The following is a 21,223-nucleotide window of genomic DNA, read 5'->3' on the forward strand; positions in this document are numbered from 1 at the left end:
GTTTCAGAAAATCCCCAAGATCAGGAAAGGACATGACCTACCACTAGACATAAATCACAGATGGCCAGCTCTCTGTCAACTTCTTCCAGAATGGCAGGGTCCAGGTTTTCTCCAAACCACACTACGTGAGGTCGCAGCAGGCCCCCGCACCCTGCCTCTTCACACCTGTAAGAATATTATCCTTAACCCAACCCTGAGCCTTGCCAGAAGGTCTGCCCAGGTGGACCAGAAGAAGGCCAGTGCTGCCCCAAATCCAGTGCTGCCCCAAATCCAGTCCAGACCTGCCCCTTCTGATCACCATCCCTGCCCTCCCAGCCCTTAGGAACTTGTCCTGAATACGAAGTACTAACTTTAACTGCCTTATAGTTTTTATTTTGTCTGGAAGCACTGGGTTGATTTGGAGACACGTGTTTCAGCCAAACTTGACCTTCCCTTTCTTAAACAGTTTTCTCTTTCCCAGTGACTTCATTGCATTCATGGGCACAACTGTGCCCAGTTACCCAGGCCCGGGAGGAACACTGGACTCAGACTTGCCTCTAAAGCCACAACTACCCCCCCATTTCATCAATGACCTCTTCATTTTCTCTGAGACTCACCTCTCTCTGGCCCTGTCGATAGCCAAGTTTTCCAGTGTCGACTACTAAAAAATCTCTCATAATTTACTTCCTACTATCTCTTAATTATTTTATGTGTACCTTCTAAAATAATCTCCCCCAGCCCTGGCTGGTGTGGCTCAGTGGACTGAGCACCCACTGGCCTGCAGACCAAAAGGTTGCCAGTTCAATTCCTGGTCAGGGCACATGCCTGGGTTGCAGGCCAGATGCCCAGTTGGGGGCATGTGAGAGGCAACTGATCAATGTATCTCTCTCGCATTGATGTTTCGCTCCCTCTCTTTCTCCCTCCGCATCTCTAAAAATAAATAAATATTTTAAAAATAATAAAATAACATAATTTCCCCCAAACATCATTTTCACCATATTAATGTCCTACTCAGGAACCCTCCAGGATTCCCTGTTCTTTCAGATTGAAACTTTAGCATTTAGTAATGAAAACCCTTATTAAGAAAAATAAAAAGGGTTCTGTGGTTAAATAAACCAGTGAAATACCAACATATTATAACCACTTTTTAGAGAGTAACAGCATCCTTCAGTGTACGAAATGCTCAGAGAAGCCCTACAGCGCGGCAATCGCGCTGCAGGTTGTCGGGTGCACAGTCACTTGAGCACACCGCACCTGTTTTGCAGGCACTGCCCACGAACCTCACACGGGTCTAAGTGGTGTCTGAAACACTTCTGGAAGTGCTGTCTTGATATCTGGTTTTTAAAAATTGATGTTAAAACTTTCTAGGTTTTTTTTTGAATCTACAAAAATTATGTTTGGTTCTATAATTTCATCTTTGCAAGACCTTTTACTGCCTCCATAAACCTGGATTAATAGCACTGATGACAATGAGGAGGATGAAGAGGATAGTAACTAAGGTTTATTGACCAGTTACAGGACGCCAGCCTCCATGCTTTCTGTACACTGGATAAGCTTCTGGAGCGTAACAGCCTCAGAAACTCTCCAAGCCTCACTGTCCTGCAGTAATACAAAGCAAAAAGGGATTGGACAGCAACAGTGCCCTCTACCCTGGTTTGGTTCATCCTCTGTGCCTTTGCCCTTGGCTTCATGGGCCAGGGCTGGCTTTTACACTGGAGAATTTAAGAGGCATCTCACCAAATGAACTTAGATTTTGATTCCTAACTTTCTTTTTTTGCAACCTGGAACACCAAATACAGATGAGAGATTTTTACCCACCGGGGAAGTTTCTCAACTGGGATTCTGGCATCTTGTGCTTCAGGTTCTGGAGCACTGAAGTAAACAGTATTAGAAAAGAGAAATGTCATTGGTATAATCAAGGAACAAAGAAATAACATAACCCAATGAGTGTGTATATTTGCCTGTCAGGATATGGTACAGAACTCCTAATTAATACATGCAGTACTCAAAGACAAGACACCAAATAATTACCAGTGGTTTTACCTCAGAGGGAATTTGTATGTAGAGAGCCAGATGTGCTGAGGGGGAGTTTCATGATTTGCAATACATGTGTTATAATTTGAATCTTCTTCAGTGACATTATATTAATATATTTCTTGTATGATTTATAGTGATTTAAAATGGTCAGGTAGAATTTTTCTGAATATTCTGAGTCTACTCTTAACTTCTTTCCTTAGTTACAATAATAGTACATGGTCATAAGAAAAATGTTCGAAAATTCAAAAATATATATAAAAGAAAACAGAATTACCTATTATCCCACCAGTCCTGAAAATCACTGCATTTTCTTCAGGTCTATTACTTATACAAAGAAATATCAACATGGGGAATGTGTGTGTGTGTATGTGCGTGTGCGTTTAAATACAAAGTAGGGATCATACTATTTAGTTAGATCCTGTGGTTTTCACTTAACATTGTAAATCAAGAGCCAAATATTTCTTTCATAATATGCTATAATGTATTTGGTCCTATTTCTCATAAATATCCATGCAGATCTTAGAATAATGTACAATTTCCTCACACTGATGTTCAATTTAAAAGAGAAAACAACATACAATTATTCTGTAGTGCAGCATAATTACCCTTTTCCTGACAAAGCTGCACAAATTGGACTCTTGTAATTCTCAGCCACAACTCCACAAGACGTACATCGAGTTTTAAATATGCTACCTGAAAAACATAAGTTAGCAAGACCAGAAATAATATCATCAAGAGCAATTGTCTCCATGTCCACCAAAAGGTACAAAATCATTTAGTTTTTATATGTTCATTTTAGCAAGTGGGCCTCCCCCAGTTATCATGGGAAATGTGAAGCATGTACCACTATTGAACAAGCCAAGAGCATCTCCCCCCCCCGGGGCTTTGTAATCTGGAGGGAAGAGAGTCAGATGGAATAATGTCCTCCATGACGAAGGGGCTCTCAGATTACTTGGAGTGATGCTCAGGTGGAAATGAACTGGACTACGGGGTAGGTAAGGCCAACCAGACCTAAGGGCATGATTTACTAAGTACACGATTGATAAAGGTTCAGTAGCTTGAGATGTGTTTACAAATCTGAATTTCAACTTAATAAACTTGAATCTTTTACCTAAAGCCAGATCAATCAATCAATAATCAACTGATAAAAGAAGAAAACGTAAAATGAGTAACTATCAAGCTAACCCAATAATGGTGACTACAGTTCCCTGCACATTCGCCATGTGCCTGTGCTGTGCTGAGCGCATTGCACACTGTGGTGGACACATACTGTTCCGTTCTGCCCAGCGCCACTTAGCTGAGGAACCACCTTTCCTCTATCCCATGCTGAGCTGACACAGCTGTCAATCACAGCCTGAAATACAAGTTCGCACACACGTTCCAGACTGGCCCAATCATAGCAGCCTAACCCTTCAGTGGTAATGTTTGGTCAAAAAGGAGGTAATTGACCAGGCTAGGCCATGCAGAGGTTTATCTTCTGAGGAGAGAGCTGACCTGGGGTGAGCCAGCAGCTGCTGGACGCTACCTTTGCTGGACCATGGAGATGATCAGCTGCAGAGGGAGACGTGAATTAACTCAGTCAACAAAGCGAGGGGAGGAGAGGCAGACAGGCTGGGAGAGAAAGACAGGGAGCCTGCTACTGACATCAGCTCCACCCCGGGCTCCTCGGTTTTGTGAGCCAACATACCCATTGTGTCAGTGTTAGCATGACCACTTTGCCCATGTTAACATCTCTGAAATTCAGATGTGTCCTGCAACTGCCATCAGCCTCATGATGGGTGAGGCGTGGTTTCCACAGCCAGCACTTGCACAGACTTATGGAAGGATAACACCAATGACGGATACATGAGGTGACCTGTTAACCTCGGTATCCTAACTGGACAAAGGTGGTCCCTGCATGTTTCAGCCAAGAAACCATGGGAGGGCCACTGGGGGAAGAAGCAGAGTCCTTCTTGTTGTCTAGAACCCTTCTACCACCACCTGCTGGTAAGATTGAGACAGGCCAGATACCAAACCTGCACAGCTTGCATCAGCAGTTTGGGAGAGAAGCCCAGGGGTGAGAGAGGGGCACCCTCTTAGGAAATGCGGCACCGCCAATCCCCTTGGTGGCACAGAGCATGGCAGTGTATGGCAAACACAGTCACTGGTGCCTCAGACTCATTCACAAGAAATTCAAAAGAAATATCTTAACCACTTTATTTCACCCATATGTTGTTTTTTATGTGTGAATGATAATTTCTAAAAATGTGTATACAAGAAGCTTTAACAAGCCCTTTCTATAAGTATAAAATACAATTCTAAGGGATAATACAATAAGATAACATGGTTTGAACAGATTATTTTCTAAGAGTCACATTAAAAACATGATGCATCCTAAAATTGATGGCATTTTCAATCTGAGGAAAGGAAGGGCTCCCTTTTATTTTTACCTAAATTAGAAGGGAGTTCTCATCACTTGAATCCAAAAATGTCCCAACTAATATCCATATACACGTATTATCTTATTTAATCCTTAAAGTAACTGGATAAGAGAGGTTCTATCTCCGTTTGATACACTCTCCGTGTCAAGTGACACAGCCTACATTCTGACACTGCAGACAAGTGAGAAGGCCATGTGGAAACACCATTTCAGATCCAGCAGAAAAAGGTGCCAAGAAGACACGTGATTAGTAGGTGGCTAACACTGCTGGGACACAAGAGAGAGATGGGAGCGGTGCTCAGCTTTCATCACCAGGGTGACCACAGCCTAGGCAAAAACGGGCTGATTCACGGCACACACACACACACACACACAAGCAACACCCCCCACTGGGTCACTGTTTCTGGGAATTCCACAATTAGAAATACATTCCTTGGGATTGACGTTTTATAGACTCTTAAATGCAAATGTCCTTGGGGAAAAAATCCTTGTGTGCCCATTTATGCTCTTGTGTGAAAGGTTTATTAGATTTCTGGTGAGAGCAAAGAGGGGAAAGAATTAAGAGGACAAGAGGGAAAAGGAGGCTGTCATTAGGGCAGAGAAGGGAAACCAGAGGGACCTAAGACAAAACCCACGTGGGTTGCAAATGTGGTGGGCTTGATAGTGAAGGTGACTGTGCTGGCAGCTCCTTAAAGGCTGGAGCACTTACCAGAAGCACGGCCTCAGCGGACAGCGCCAACTGGGGGACAAAGGGAAAGTAAACAGATACCCCGGGGAATGCCAAGGTCCTCCTCTGCTGCAATTCTATTAAAGGCACAGCTGTCCAATGGCCCACACCTCCTGGCCCCTTCAGCCCAGCTGGGCAGTTGTCTCTGAGCACAACCCTTTCAACAGAACTCCCCAGGGAGGAGGGTGCATACAGCTGTGCACCAGCGCTTTTCCAGGATCACCTGTACATACCGGACACCTGCACATCTTGTCAAAATGCAGATTCTGTTTTAGTGAGTCCAGGTGGGAAATGGCAGGACATGTGTTTTGTTTTCGTTTTTTAAAATTGATTTGAGACAGAGAGAGAGAGAAAAACATCGATTTACTGTTCCACTCATCTGTACATTCCTTTGCTGTTTCTTGTATGTGCCCTGACGGGGGATCAAACCCACCACCTTGGTATATGGGGACAATGCTCCAACCAACTGAGCTACCCAGCCAGGGCAGGACATGTGTTTTAAAGTGTGCTTCCCTCCCCATGTGAGGCTGAGGGTCCTCACCATGAATTTCCAGAAGGTTCTTGGTGCCAGCCTTGCGGTGCAGTTCATCGATGTTTTGGGTGATGACTGTGACCCGGCGGCCCTGCTCACGCAGCCGGGCCTCACACTTGGCGATGGCAAAGTGCCCGAGGTTTGGCTCTACGCTCTGTATGACTTCCCGCCGGTAGTGGTAGAACTCCCACACTAGGGATGGGTTTTGGGCAAAGGCCTCAGGGGTGGCCAGGGCCTGGGGGTAAGAGAGGAGGCAGGAGTCAGGAAGAGAAAGAGGCGCCAAAGCTCTGGAACACAGGGTGTGGCTCCTGCAGGGACAGACAATCGCAGGAAATACTCCCAGTCCCCTTTTTCTCTACATGGGAGGCAGGCAGCTTTGGGAGGGTGCAAGCGGGCGGTCTGCTGCAGGTTCACGCAGCGTGGCGGACATGGGCAGGGCCTGGGGCTGTATGTAGCCTATGTCTCAATCCTGGACAAGAGACCTGAGAAATTGGTTTTAAGTTCCCCAATTATACCTCAGGGAAATGTAACCTGCCCCATTTACCACTCAGGTAGGTTATGAACAGGAAGTCAAGCAGGAAAGTAATTTAGGTTGGAGCTCCAAAATATGTGAAGTCAGTATCATTTGTCCAGGAAAAAAGTGAAATGTACAATGCCCAAATGAGGTATGATGACCCCAGTTGAGAAACTCAGTTTTTATAACTGTAATTACAACTACACACTCACAAAGGTATTGTATTAACAAAATATATAAAAATATGTGATTTATAGTGCGACTCCTCTTCTACAACAGCTGGATCTCATTTTTGTGAACAGGGTAGTAGCCGTCTGGGGCGGACAGCTGACGGGAAAGGGCACAAGGGAACCTTGGGCATGACCGAAGTGTTCAGTGTCCTGACTGTGGCGGTGGCAGAACTGTGCATTTTATCTTACAGTAAGGTCCCCATCTGCCCGGCAGTCCCAGGAGTGGATCGTCTATGCTGTGGATTGTTCGTGTGAACCCTGTACTTCCATCCTTCCCACCCTCCACCTACAGCCCAAGTGGCCTGAGCAGTGCAGAGGTAGCACATGACCCTGAATACGCAGGGGTGGGCAAGCATAGGTCTACAGTCATGAACAAATAATAATGTAAGACTCACCTCTGTGTTTTGTGTACTCACAACTGTAAACCTACTTTTGCCCACCCTGGGTGTGCTGGGAACACAGAGGGCATCAAACATGCTGCTGGACCTCTTCACTGCCCTCACAGGACGGCCCACCCCTCCCTGAGTTCCTCCTCGCACCCGCTGCACCCCCCTCTGCTTCTCTAATCCAGGGACTGCTCTCTGGACTGCTCTCCATGGCTCCTCTTTCTTGTGGGACCCTGAGGGCCCTCAGCTCTTCCTTCTCACCTCCTTCCTCTCTAAGGTGATGATTCCCATGTCCACATCCCCACCTGGAGGGTGCTGGAGAAGTGATAATACATCCTAAATATTTGCCATCCTGAGACTTTTAATATAGGAAAAAAGGGCAGGTTCATTAACCCTCCACGAAATGAGAAATTACCTACTGAATTTGGAAGTCATGTATTGAAGTAATTATTTACATTTGTCTTCATTTAGCCAACAAAAATCTGTTCAGCACCTACACTGTTCCAGAGTTCTAGAGGCTGGGGGTGGGGTGGTGAATAAATCAAACAAAAGCCCCCACCCTCCAAACCAGGGATTTCCTGGGGAAGCGAGAGGCTGACTGCAGAGGGAATCATCTGGGGCAGGGAACCTTCCATCCTGGACCTGGTGGTGGCTGCGCTCTGCATACATTTGTAATAAGTCACTGAATTGCCCACTTAAAATTGATACATTTTATTGTATGGATAACACACCTCAATAAAAACTCAATTCTTTAAACTTCCATTCTAAGGGCCTTCATATAAAGCTTTGAATATCAAGCTCTAGGCTTCAATAATTCAACTTCAGTTTTAATGTGAAACATTCACAGAAACCTTAAAAATTTGTAATACTTAATTTCAGTATCTATAGTAGTGACTCGTGCTAACCAAGGTTTTCTGATTCTACTTTAACTACTAGAAGAAATCTGTTATCTGAATAAATGAAATCTACACATACCTAGAAAGTAAGGGACGTAGCTGCTTTGCTTAAATGTCAGATCTTAATCACATGGACGTTATGTTGATGCCAAAATGAACAGGTCAAGGGTCATAAGCTAATTTCAGAACTTTGCTCTCTGGGTTTCAGGCATCAGTCTATGTTCTGAGTCAAACTGTTACAATTTCACTCAGAAGACCTTCTTAATATTCTGGAAACTCTACTAACCTGTGCTTGCCACCTTCTCCAATAACCTCCGGCTCCTCTGAAAGTCGGAATCCCACTTTCAGCACTGATGCCAGCCCCTGAAATGATGACTATGTGCTTTGCTTTTGCAAAAAACTTCCGAAAACCAGCCATATCTAAAGAGAGAATAAAACTTTATCAATCCAGTGCATCATTTGGATATTTATATCCATATCAATTGTCTGCCTAGGTTTCCCTTGCTGTCCAAAAGTAGAGTGTTCCCATGAAACCTTGCATCAAGTGAAGAAACAGTTACCTCAGGACACATTCTGCTAACAGATGCACACAACAAATGGAGATAAAGCAGATGCTCACAGACACAGTTCAAAGCTCTGGCACTTGGTGCCTAATGTAGTTCCAGAGACGGAGCTTGGCAGGGCTGCTCTCGCTGCTGCTTGGGGCGTGTGCTATGTCTATAATTCACTGCAAAATAAATGCTGAACGCTATTTTTGTTTTTCACCTTCTTTCATAAATGCAAAAATCCTCCAGATTTCCTTTGGTTAGCAAAAACAGATACTGATGTAGGCTTTTTGTAATAGCAAATTGGTATGGAGCAAACTTTTTAAAAGCATAAAATACCTGTATTTTGAAACTTGACCTTACATGAAACTGGACTTTAAGATACCCAAATAAAATCATTCCTGTACCGTGAAGGTGCTACCATGCCCTTGCTGTGCGGATGCACAACATCTTAAGAAGACGCGGGGCCTTCAGGCACACAGCACTGGCCTGAATCTCAGCTCTGCCTGCCTCTGTGCGCCCGCTGCTCCCTCGGCTCCCTCGGCAATCTGAAGTGACAGTCATGCCCTCCCTAGAGCAGGACTGGTATGAAGATGAAAAGAGGCTAATGGATGAGAATGCGTCTTCCTTCATGAAAGTAAACAGAAGTTTTTGTGTGTACGTGTGGGGGGGGGGGGGGGACCGTCCTCAGGCCCACTGGACCCCAAGGTGAAGTTTACCTCTGAAACAAATGTCCCATCCCAGACGTGGAAGTGCCACTGTTCCTCTTGGGTGGCAGAGACTAGGTCAGGGCCCAGCATGTGGCTGAGAGCACCACTCTCCCAGACACTGTAGCTCTATAGCCCCATGTGAGGGGTAAGTGTGTGCTGTGGCTCCAGCAGGCCAGGTGTAAGCTGTACAGAGCTAAGCATAAGCTTCAGGGAGAAGAGGACCCCCCTCAGCCCTCCACTGGAGAGGCAACTGCCAGACTAGCACTGCCTGTGGCTGGCCTGGGCCCCTGGAGTACACATCTTTTAGGAGGCCAGCTTGTGCTAAAGCAAGGAAAAGTTTAGCACAAGTGGACGTTCAGTTCCACAGCTGATGAAGCAGGCTTGTCGGTCTTCCACCCTGGAGGCAACAGCAACCAAGGTTAACCTTTGGACTGAATGGGGACACCCTAAGAGATGGAACCAGTGACAGGCAGGATGGAGGAAAGGAAGAAAGATAGTGGGGTGGGAGCTCAGAGCTGAATGTTAAAGGGAATGTGACTTCATTTTGTCCCCCAGGGCTGGTAAAAAGTATCCCATTGGTTTCTCATACTTGCTGGCTCCATCTAAGCACGAGTAGCACTTCCTCACCCTCCCAAGCCCAGAACCACCTCTACGGCCCATGCGGGTCAGAGAATTTCAAAAAAGACTCTATCTCCCCTCCCTTTCCCTTCCTTTCTGACTACTGGGAAGAGTGAACAGAGAGTCAAAGCAGACTCTCAGAAGTAAGGACGCAAAGGCTCCAGATCCACATTCCTGGAGTTCCCTGGGATCCCTTTTCCGCAGCAGGCTCAAAGCAATGAAGGTGCTTCAGGCACACTGTTGCCTTTCAGTATAACCAGCCCAACTCCCCGCAGCTTTTCGAACACTGCCTACACTCACACCCCTGTCAGAAAGAGACTGGCGTGAAAAATAAGGCCCACTTATGCTGTCTAACCAGGAAGATTTCTGAAAAATAAGCCCAGTCTGGTCCCTGAAAGAACAAGATGCTAAGTAAGAAAATATACAAATATTTTTCTAGGAACTAGTTATACGACTCCTGGATTGAAACCCTACAGACACCTTAAGGACCTCAGAGTTCACGCACAAAACTTTCCCCTGCTCTAAGGTGTTTTCTACTCCAAATGTAAACGTCTGATGAATAGGTTCCTACATCAGAGTGACTTCTATTAAGGTACCACTTTAAGCAACTTCTAGAAACAAAAAAATCAGCTCGAGTTTTGTTCTTGGAAAACAGGATTTAAGATATAAAAATGTTAAAGCCATGTGAAATCTTATTTTAAAAAGACATTTCCTAACTGCTTAAGAAAAACACACCAGCATGTTTCGCATTTTCAGACCCAGGTGGCCCACTTTTGGTCAAGCACACGCTCCTGGGAGCCGCCACAGCCACCAGGGGCCTGTCCTGACCGGCTGTGGACCTCAGGGGCTGGGTGGCTCAGTGGGACTGGGTTTTTTGGGTTCTTTATCATTGCTGAGATTGGGCAAAATGGAAGGAAGCACTATTACAACTCAGCATATTCTCAGTATTAGGAAGTTATCCAAAAGTTAAAAATGAGGCAAAAAGAGTTCAGCATGGCCTTTCAATGCCACGTTGAAGCGTGGTTTAACAGGCCCACCTAAGGATCATTTATTACATAAATCTGTTACACTCTATACCCACCATACAGTAAGGGTATGGGTATGTTACCTTGTCAGTTTTTGTCCAATAGAGATACAAATCATTTCTGTCCAGTAAAAAGTTTAACCCCATGTGACCCTGGAGGACAATCACCAGCTTGTTTCCCCTACAGGGAGGGGTTTAGAATACAAATCGGGTGTGAAAGGCTTAAATGCAAATATTCTGGGAGGAGCAACAAAATGCCTTAAATGGACTTACCTTGACTATTAAGAGATCATCTCTGACCTGTCCTGGAAGGGACTTGCCTAAGGAGAAGAGGACAGAGTGGCCTTCTCCAAATTCTGGCCCAGCACCCACTTCAATATAAAACATTCCCCTCAAAGAGTGTAGGAATTTTCAGGTACTTCAGATTCCACTGGAGATGAGAGACAGGCTAAGAAAGACCTACCTGAACTTGGACGAGCCATTATTCGGCAAACCTTGGTTCCTGAGGCAGCTGGAGATCTCAATCCACAATACAGTTGGGAGAAGAATCTGCTGGGGACAATATGGAGAGGTCCCATTGGGTTCCTTTATAGTACTAATTCTTGAGATGGGCTTTAGAAAAATCATAAAAACAAACAGAAAAAAAACAGAAAATACTTGTATTTCACAAAAATATATATTTATTTGTAAATAAAAGTAAGAATGCCCGTAAAAATCTTTAGTGTCAGATCTTCATGGTGTTCAATCTCTATGTCAGCTGTTTTCAATTGGTTCTCAAGAGCCCTCCGGTGCCTGGTGCAGTGGTTCTCATGTGTTGTCCCCACACCAGCAGCAAAGACATCACCTGAGATCTTGTTAGAAACGCAGTCAGGGGCTCCAACCCCCACCCATGAATCAGACACTTCGGGGTGGGGCCCACATCTGTGCCAGGTGATTCTGACAAATGCTTCAGATGGAGAACCACTGCCTCAGAGGCTTGAGATGGGGTTAGATATGAGAATTCATTTGAAAAACAGGTTCCCCTGCTTTTAAAAAGGTGTGAAAACCACCAGCCTCTCTCTGAGAGTGCAATTCTGAGATCTGAATTAAGCAGGAAATATATTTTATCATGACAATAGGACAAACATGACAATCATATCAAAGAAACTTGTCTTTTTTTTCTTTTAATCCTCACCCAAGGACATGCTTACTGATTTTAGAGAGGGGGAAGGTAGGGAGAGAGGGAGAGAAACAGCAATGACAGAGCAAATCATTGATTGAGCTGCCTTTCATATGCACCCCAACTAGAGACAGAACCCACAACTAAGTATGTGCTCTGACTGGGAACCGAACCTGCAGCCCTTTGGTTTAGGGGACAATGCTCAAACCAACTGAGCCACACTGGCCAGGGCAGAAACTTGTGTCTTAAAGCACATTTTGTAAATCTTTTTTTTTTTTTTAAAGATTTTATTCATCCATTTTTAGGGAGGGAAGGGAGGGGGAAAGAGAAAGAGAGAGAGAGAGAGAGAGAGAGAGAGGGAGAGAAACACCAATGTGGGGTTGCTGGGGGTTATGGCCTGCAACCCAGGAATGTACCCTGGCTGGGAATCGAACCTGGGACACTTTAGTTCCCAGCCCAAGCTCAATCCACTGAGCTATGCCAGCCAGGGCTGTAAATCTTTATTCCTGGGGAATTTATAAAAGAAAAGGAGACACAGAAAAAGACACTATTTGGATCAATGACATCAATGTGGTAATTGGCAGAGCTGACTTCTATCTAGAGGGTCAAATCATTAGAAAAACTCAGGATTAAAAGTTTGTGGATACAGGAAAAATAGAAAAATAACACATTTCCTAAAACTTTACAATTCCTTTTGGAGAACAACCTATCAAAATTACACATGCATGTTCCCTTTGACCTAGCAATCCCCAGTTTGGACATTTTACAACAGTCAGACTTACACACATCCAAAAGGACACATACACAGGGTTGTTCTTCAGACCACTGTGATTAACAGCAGGAGACTAGAAACAACCTAACTGACCATCTGCAGGGGACAAGTTCAACAAACAAGGGTATACTTGTAACATGCGATATGGCTGCTGTGTAAAAGAGTGTGCATATGATTCTTTTGTCTCAAACAGACAAAACCGTGGGCACAGAGCACCTATCAGTGGTTGCCCGAGCAGGGAGGAGGGAACACACAAAGGGCTGTGAGGGGCTTTTGAGGTAATGGAATTGCTCTATGTCTTGAGTATGGTGACAGTGACATGATGGTGTCTGTCAAAACCCATGGAACTCAACACTAAAAAAGGGTTAATTTTACTGTATGTAAACTATAAAATAGTTTTAAAATTTAAAAAATGTGTATAGGATTTCAGTGTTCAAGATAAAGAGTTCTGGAGATGGGCTGCACAACATGAATGGACTTAACAATATTGAACTGTAACCTTAAAATGGTAAGGTGGTAAATTTTATGTGTATTTAAAATAACCCAAAAAGCCCTATCTGGTGTGGCTCAGTAGATTGCGTGCCAGCCTCTGAACCAAAGGGTTGCCGGTTTGATTCCCAGTCAGGGCACATACCTGAATTACAGGCAAGGTCCCCAGTAGGGGGCGCACGAGAAGCAACTACACATTGATGTTTCTCTCCCTCTCTTTCTCTTCCCTTTTGTCTAGAAATAAATAAATAAAATCTTTTTTTAAATGTACTTAAAAATAATTAAAATAAAATAACCCAAGTGAACAAGTCTAAATTAAATGTCATTTGTTGGTTGACTCAGTATTTACAAGCAGACAGCATGCTGGCTTCACGAGTACTTGAGTGTTGGTATCAGCAGAGCAGAAGACAGTCACAGGTTAAAAATAAATGTATGGAAGATGAGGCTCAAAAACATGTTAGTACCAAGTCAGATTATTTAATGCCTAGTCATTCCAACGTTCACATTTCGAATGTTAAAAAAAAAAAACCCCAGAATAAAGATATTCTATCTAATCTGATAGAGATCTCCAAAACTTAATGTCTTGGGGGAAGAGTGAGGTACAAATGGTGTGTGAGAGAGAAGGAGATGTGAGTATATACCAGAGTACTTATTTCCATTTATAATTTTTTTAAAAAATGGAAGTATTCCCAAGAAATTAGTAAAAAAGAATTGGGGCTGGGACGGTATGTGGCATGCACAGACACAGAAGTGGAAGTGAGGACGTTCAGTGTGTATGTGTGTACAGGCCACGTGCACGGTCAAGGCTCTGCAGCGCACGCAGACCAGGAACACGCTTGCCGCTGAGCAGTTGCAAGGAGAGCAGCAGCCAGGAGGAACTGCAGGGCGTCCAAGGAAGTGAGGCTTTATTCTGGATTGGATGCTGTCAGGAAACAAGATACCCTGACTGAATATTTTAGTGAATCTGATCTAAATGGTGAAAGGAGTGAAGTGAGGCTAGAGCTGTGATTAGTCCATAAACAGCAGGTCCTGGTACTAGCCAGGATAAGAGGATGTTTTGTCATTTTTGTGGTTATGACATGTTCTTGTTTTTACCTAGGTTTAGACCTATTACACAGTTGTCTTATTTTTGTCCCAGTTCACCATGGTCACAGGCTAGCCTTGTCTGATGTTGGTGTTTTGTGAAATTATTTATGCTCAACAGGAGAACACCAAGGCCTACCAGACAGCGCCAGGCCAAAAACTGGAAGCAAATCAAACGTCCATCAACTTATAAATGCGTGAACAAATTGTGTGGTTGATCAATACAATGAAATACTGTTCAACAATAAGAACAAACTGCTAATATGTAAAACAACATGGATAAATTTTTAAAGTACTATGCAAAATCAAATAAATAAACAAAGTATTATGCAACCTGCAGTGGAAAAATCTGGCAGACTACATTAACTAAATAGTCAAAGTTAATCCCCAGTAATAAGCATACTAACTTCATGTAACTCCTGATACGATGCAGTAAGGACAAAATATCATTTGCGTTTTTTCCCCAAAATGCATTAGCTTAATTTAATTATAAGAAAACATCAGACAAACCCCAATCAAGGGGACATTCTACAGCAAAACTGGCTCCTCAAAAAAGTGATCAAGGTTACGAAAGACTGGGGACTTGCCCCAGGGTGGAGACTAAACAGAAAGGACAACCGAATGCCATGTGAAACCCCAGAGTGGATTCAAGACAGGAAAAGGATCATTACAGGGAGAACTGGCAAAGTCTGAAGTCTGCACATTAGCTAATAGTACTATACGACTATAAGTGTTCTGGATCAGTTCATTGTACTCGAATTACATCAGCTGTTAACTTTAGAGGAAATTGGGCAAATAGTACATATAACATTTCTGTAACCCTAAAAATATTTCAAGATAAAGTTTTCTTAAAAAAAAAGGGAAATGAGAAAAGCATTATGCTAAGTGAAAGAAGCCAGACCCAAAAAGGCTACACACTGTTCGAGACCGTTTACATGACATTAGGAAAGGGCAAAACTGTAGGTACAGAGATCACAGCTGTGGTTTCCAGGGCCTGGGGGTGGGGGCGGGGAGGAGGCAGGGAGGGCTAGGGAACTTGAAAGCAATGAAAAATTCCGTGTCTTTATTTTGTGGTGATTTTTCAAAACTCACAGAACTTTTTCATAGAACTGAAAAAGGGTGAATTTACAGTATATAAATTGTACTTCAATAAGCCTCACTTAAACACAAGCAGTAAGCATGTCAATACATTTTCATTGTAACCTGTCTCTGCTATAAGCAAAACAACTGGGCAAGAAGCCTGCCATATTGCAAAAGAGAAAAATGGTGTAGTGCTGGTTTCCAGAACACCTCAGAGGACGAGCCCCTCTGGCTGCCTGGAGTCACTTCCTTAGAGAATGCAGGTCAGAGCCAAAGGGAGTGCCAAAAAGGGCCCTTGGCTGACAGGGTGGCAGCGGGAGAAGGGTGCAGACGCTGATGCCCCCGTAGCCTGGGAGAGCCACTCGGGGGAGCAGCTTGTAGGACTCTAATTCTGGGAATGCTGGTCATCGTGAAAATCACCCCAGTGCTCTATTTAAAGGAGGCATCGGGGATAATGGCTTGGCATGGTTTTCAACCAGCGAGGGCATGATAAGCTTTTGACAAACTTCAATTTGTTTGGAAAAACTAATTATTTGAAATACCTCAGTAATGGACAGGTGAGGTGTTACTATAGTTGTTTTTTTTTAATTATGGAAAAATTTAAACATGGGTGAAAAGAGAAGTTATTTTCCCATCACCTAGCTTCAGTAATTATCAAGAAAAGGGGTTTTTCTCAGATCCATTTGAGGCTTTAAGATACTGTCATAGACGATGTTGTTAAGCCTGCATATCTTGAGAACTACGAAGATTAAAGTACCCAATACCATCTACCTTTACTAAAACTTCCTTTCATGTTGCATAAAGTTACTTGTGCTATCATTTTGAGCTTACGATATTATCTTTACTTATTTCTCTCAAAGATGAAGTTGTGTGAGTCCATTGTTGCTCTCTAAAATTTTAATTTGGAGACATCAATTTTATCCAGAAAATTCTTTTCTTCTTCTGTCAATTTAAAATTTTTTTAAAATGTTGATTGATTTTAGAGAAGGGAGAAAGAAAATAATATCAATGTGAAAAAGAAACATTGATTGGTTGCCTTACATATATGCACCCTGACCAGGAATCGAACCCCCAACCTTCTGGTATATGGCACACTACAACAAACTGAGCCGTACCAGCCAGGGCTTCTGTAGACTCTAAATGTTAGCAAACATGCACATTTATTGTCAAATAATTCTGGATAACTTCTGAATAATCTGTCATATTTTTTTCTCAGACATGAAGGTAGAATTTTTAAAGTCATTAAGAATTTGAAATAACTTAAATATGTAAAATCCAGTCAGCAGAGGTGTGGATGAAAAAGGGAATCTAGGAAAGTAACCTCACAGAGTAAGCTGACCATGAATTCCTACCGGAACAGGTCACGGTGGACACTCACACTGCCACACTGCAAGCATACGACTTTTCGTACAAGATTTATCTTTGCCTAAGCAAGCCCTGCCCACTGTTTTTGTGCATCTAGGCTAACTAACACACTTCTGAAGTAAGCACGTAATCACCCTCTAGTGATCACATAATCCTGTTCATATAATTTTCCTTAGCTCCCTCGTTAATTTCAATGTATAAAAGAAACTGCAAAACTCGTTCTCCAGAGCATGAGAACTTGCTTTCTGGTAATGTTGTCAGTTTGGGCTGAAATAAATTCTTGTAAAAACTCACTACAGGTTTGGATGCTCTTATGTTGACAGAGGAAGCAACATAAAGCAGTGGACTACGCTGCTCTACACACAGCTCTTCTGTGTGAGGATCTAAAAGACTGGTCTTCTGCTTGGTAGCTATGAAATGAAGGCAAAACGTCATTCTATTCTGAACATGTGTTGAATTTGTGGCTAATTATAAAGAGTTGTCAAATATTTGAGAATATTAAGGAATTTTTAATTGTAGAATTGACAAGTTAGGACTTGTATTTTCCGGGTAAAATGTTACAAATTTTTCATCTAAGTTTTTCTACTCAACTGTTTTTATTCTTAAGTAATGTTTCAACATTTCCAAAAATCACTAGTTTCTAGATGTTTTGCCTAGGCAATGCAATCAGCAAGTATTTTGTAAACAGCTTTAGTACTTGTGTGAATTAGAATGTCTAATGACACATATATGTATTTTATATATAATATATGCATACATGCACACACTCATGGATTGTATAACTTTAAAAATACTTTCTAAATGTGTATTTTTAAATTTCAAATCTATCACTAATTTATTATTAGTGAAATCTAAGTATTCTATGTCTATCTGATGTAATGAATGAATGAATCAGTGAGAAAATCTGGGTCTCGTGGGTTACAAAATCTATTTTGCTGTCTGTTCTATTAGCCAACATTACACTTAAAAAAATGAATGTGGGAATTGTTTTGCTAGATTTTCCACTAATTTACAAGACGTTCTGTAAGTGTTTCAGTTAACGTGAAAACAAAGCAGAGAATGAAAACAAAATGTTCACATCATTTTTGGTCAGTGCCACCTGAAAGTTATTTCCAAGATCGGAAATACTTAGAACATAAGGCTATTTTAAAGATGCAAGCACAAAGTATTATTGAAAGGGTTGTCAGTGTTCGAACATGTATCTGCTTTCCTGCAGGAGTCCAGTGGGCAGTGTTCTTCCTTCCACAGCTTACACCCCTGCCCAAGTGTAAAAGCAAGTTTTGGGAACAAAAGGGAAAGGCAGGAGGGCAATGGAAAACTCAGGCTGTCTTGTCCAGAAAACCCCAGGGGTGAAAACTGCTCTGGGTGAAACCACCAACTATTCTGCCTTGTCTGTATCTTCAGGGTGGGAAGACAAACCCCAGGGGGGGCAACAAACTCACTCATCACACCAGTCATTGGACCTTTGGGGGCAGAAGAGGTTCCCAAACACTGACATTACTCTGGGTGGACGGCAGTCCCCTATTTAATCAGCCTTTCTTTGAAACCTGAAACTCACCTACGGAATCAGAAAAAAAGGAAAAATGTATGTACTCTGTGAAAAAAGGGGCAACCTACTAATGCTGAAAAATATAATAAATGAATATAATAAATGAAATGTTGTACCAGGAAGGCAAGAAAAAATTTTTACAAAAAAAATTAAAGTACATGATAAGTATATAGCAAAGGAACTCCAAAACCTTACATAGGCATTCAATAAATAACTTTTTGCACATCTACAAGCTAAATTAATGCAATGCACCAGTCCTCAGCTACGAACACTGGCAGATTCATTCCCCTCTCTCCTTTACCACCTACCAGCTCTAGTCCAAGGTCACCGTCTACTTCCACCTTGCTAACGCTTGATTATGTCTAGTCTCCTACCCACCTGATCACCTTTCCTTTCCAGGAAATTCTTGCTTCTCCTGACTTCCAGAAGACACCCTCGCCTGTTTTCCACCTGGTTCTCTGATGCCCCATCCTCCCAGGGCTCCATCCTTCCCCCCTCCACTGTCCAAAGGACGGCTCCCACTCACATAGCCAAACCTGAGCTCCGCAGCTTTTCCTAGACCTTCAACCCACAAAGCCTTAGAGAATCACGCTCCTGGGCCCTGGCTTCTCCTTTCTCTCACGTAGCTCATCCAACAATGCTAGGCTAGTCACAGACCTCACAGCTGCACGGTTAAACTACGTCCCGAATCCGACCCCTGCTCCCACGCCTATAGCCACCACCCCAACCCCAAGACATGATCATCTGCCACCCAGGACGCCGCAGTGACCAGCGTGACTCTACACAAAGGGCTCGGGGCTTCCCCTTCATAGTAGCCCACCAGGCCCACCTGCTTCGACCGCGTTACTTTCCAGCCTTGTTTCCCACCCCCTCCCTCGTCTTAGGCCGCCACGGACCCAGTGCTGGGCAGGAGGACACCCGGCCTCGGATATCCGCACGTGGGGATGCCGAGCCGGAGGAGCCCCAAGGGTCCTCCCGCAGAGGCCAGCCCCGCCCCTAACCCCCCAACCCCCCAAATCCCCCAAATCTCCGAATGTTCCCAGCCCGGCCTACGTAGGGAGGCCCGGAACGCGGTGGGAAAAGAAACTGGGCAGCGCATGCGCGCTCTGTCCCCGCCCTGGAACTGCAGCCCGCGAGGCGCGCAGCGGGGAGGCAGTATGGGATCCCTCCGGGGCGGGAGCTGAAAAAAGCTGCGGAGACCCCAACCGGGGCGGAGACGCACCTGCAGGAAGCGGCAACTGCGACGGCAACGCCCCAGGCACCCGGACGGTCGAGGGGGGCCACAGGGCAAGGCGGAGCGACTTAGCTCTCCGGGCTGCAGCGGCCCCTGCCGGAAGCCAGACACTGCCTGGCTCCGGAGGGGTGGGGCCTTTCCCTGGTCTTGTTCATCATTAACATTTCTTTCTTTGCTTTTTCTCTGTCTTTGGAAGACGGCGGGGTTTGGGGGGCTGGTCTTTGGCTGGTCTCAGGTAGGTCGTGAATTACTGCCTACATTTTTTCTTACCCTGCAACCGGAGCACACAAATCAGGGCAGAATATTTCATAAGTTGGGGCTTTCCCTGAAATGTCACTTTTCCAGTGACGGTCGATTTGGTTCCCAGTCCAGTTCACCAAACCTGAGTGCTGGTGCTGAGATCCTTACCCAGGTGTGCAAGGGAAATCGTTTTAGGGCCTCTATGACTCGGTGACCCATATCTGATTTCCTTTAAAAGCAGGCATCTTTCTTTTTCTTTAATTCAGGCTTATCTCCAAGCACTACTTTTCCCAGAATGTAATTGTTTGGGGGTATGCCATTGGTTCAAAAAAATGTTACGTTAACATTGTTTTCCCAATCAAACTTCAACCACTTCCCACAGTTTGGGTGGAGACTGAGTCTGCTTTGGAACCCCTCGTGCCCTTGTAGGTTGTACTGGCCCCTCAGGAGCTTATGGAGTCCAAGAAAATTGGAGGAGGACCTCACATCTGGCTGCCATTTCCCCCCCTAAAGTGTATATGGAATTTACTTTGTGCCAGACACCTGTAGGAACATCACATCTATTAACCAAATTAAATTTTCCCCACCACTTGATAAAACAGATTTTATTATCTGCATTTTACCCGTGGGGAAACAGGCCTATGGAGGTCTAATAACTGCCCCAGACAGAAGAGCTGTTGAATATAGAGCTGAGGTTTGAACCTGAACAGCCACCACATATTACTGCCTCTCATTCAAGTACTGTATTGTTGTTCCAGTGCCTTTTGTGGTTATCATTAAGGATTAGCCATCAAGTGTTAATCCTTTCCTTCATTCAGATATTGGGGGGAGGAAGTAGGGGAGGCCCAGTGCCCTCACTGCAACCTTCCATGGTCCAAAGGGCCAGTATGTAGCCCTCTGTTACCACCCATAAGTTGGGCCACCTCCGTGGCACTGCATTCCAACAGGGCTCAGGAGCCCAGCAACTGCAGCTACCCACCATACCACCCTTCAGCCCCATCCTTTCTTCCAGGCTTGAAGAGCTAAGTCTTCCTCACAAGTGTCAGGCTACAACCTCTTCTTAAAGCATCAGTCACCATTCTTTTCATCTTTCAAGCAAGTCCAGCTTAATTATTTGATCTCCTTGTCCTTCCAAAACAAAAGCTGTTCTCTCATCCTGGAATTTTTTTTCTATTTCCTCCATAATAACTCTTCTCATCCTTCCATTCTCAGCTCAATTGATACTTTCTCAAGGACACCTTCTGTGACCCTAGCCTGCCCTACCTCCACTTAGTGAGGTCCTTTGTGCCTGTCCCTGATGCAGGCTCTTATAGCATCACAGTAGTTAATCCCAGTCAAAATTTCAAATGTATTTCTGTTTACTTGATTAAACTTTCTCTCCTACACTGTAAATTCACTGAAAGTGACCCTTTTGTTTCTATTTCTCACCATATTTCCAGTCCCTTACAGTGCTCGATAGATGCTCACTGTTTTATTTAATATGTATTAAACAAATGAAGGAGCAACCTCACAGAAAAAGCAGCACAAAACTCAGAGGGTAATAGCTTAGCTATCTTTACTAAAATGAAGAAGCAGCCCTGGCTGGGTAGCTCAGTTGGTGAGAATGTCATCCTGAGACACCAAGGTTTTGGGTTC

At 44.0% G+C, this 21,223-nt stretch overlaps 1 protein-coding gene across 4 annotated transcripts in view; it reads right to left on the reverse strand.

The window, feature by feature from the left end:
- SIRT5 (sirtuin 5) overlaps positions 1 to 19,459 on the reverse strand; it is a 32,359-nt gene extending 12,900 nt beyond the window's left edge. Inside the window, exons 1-7 of one of the 4 annotated variants that reach the window (XM_028513954.2) lie at positions 19,337 to 19,459; positions 11,081 to 11,229; positions 8,007 to 8,140; positions 5,704 to 5,929; positions 2,622 to 2,709; positions 1,798 to 1,851; positions 42 to 165 (exon numbers count right to left, since the gene is read on the reverse strand). In XM_028513954.2, the coding sequence (XP_028369755.1) occupies positions 42 to 165; positions 1,798 to 1,851; positions 2,622 to 2,709; positions 5,704 to 5,929; positions 8,007 to 8,140; positions 11,081 to 11,195 (741 nt within the window). In that variant the 5' untranslated portion in view covers positions 11,196 to 11,229; positions 19,337 to 19,459. Of the gene's footprint in view, positions 1 to 41; positions 166 to 1,797; positions 1,852 to 2,621; positions 2,710 to 5,703; positions 5,930 to 8,006; positions 8,141 to 10,890; positions 10,938 to 11,080; positions 11,230 to 18,943; positions 18,966 to 19,336 lie in introns of those variants that run through there. The other 3 variants (XM_036026489.1, XM_036026491.1, XM_036026490.1) reach the window with 3 other exon arrangements.
- Between the last annotated feature and the right edge of the window lie 1,764 nt (positions 19,460 to 21,223).

This window comes from Phyllostomus discolor, chromosome 5 (genome assembly GCF_004126475.2).
Source record: "Phyllostomus discolor isolate MPI-MPIP mPhyDis1 chromosome 5, mPhyDis1.pri.v3, whole genome shotgun sequence".
Taxonomy (NCBI): Eukaryota; Metazoa; Chordata; class Mammalia; order Chiroptera; family Phyllostomidae; genus Phyllostomus; species Phyllostomus discolor.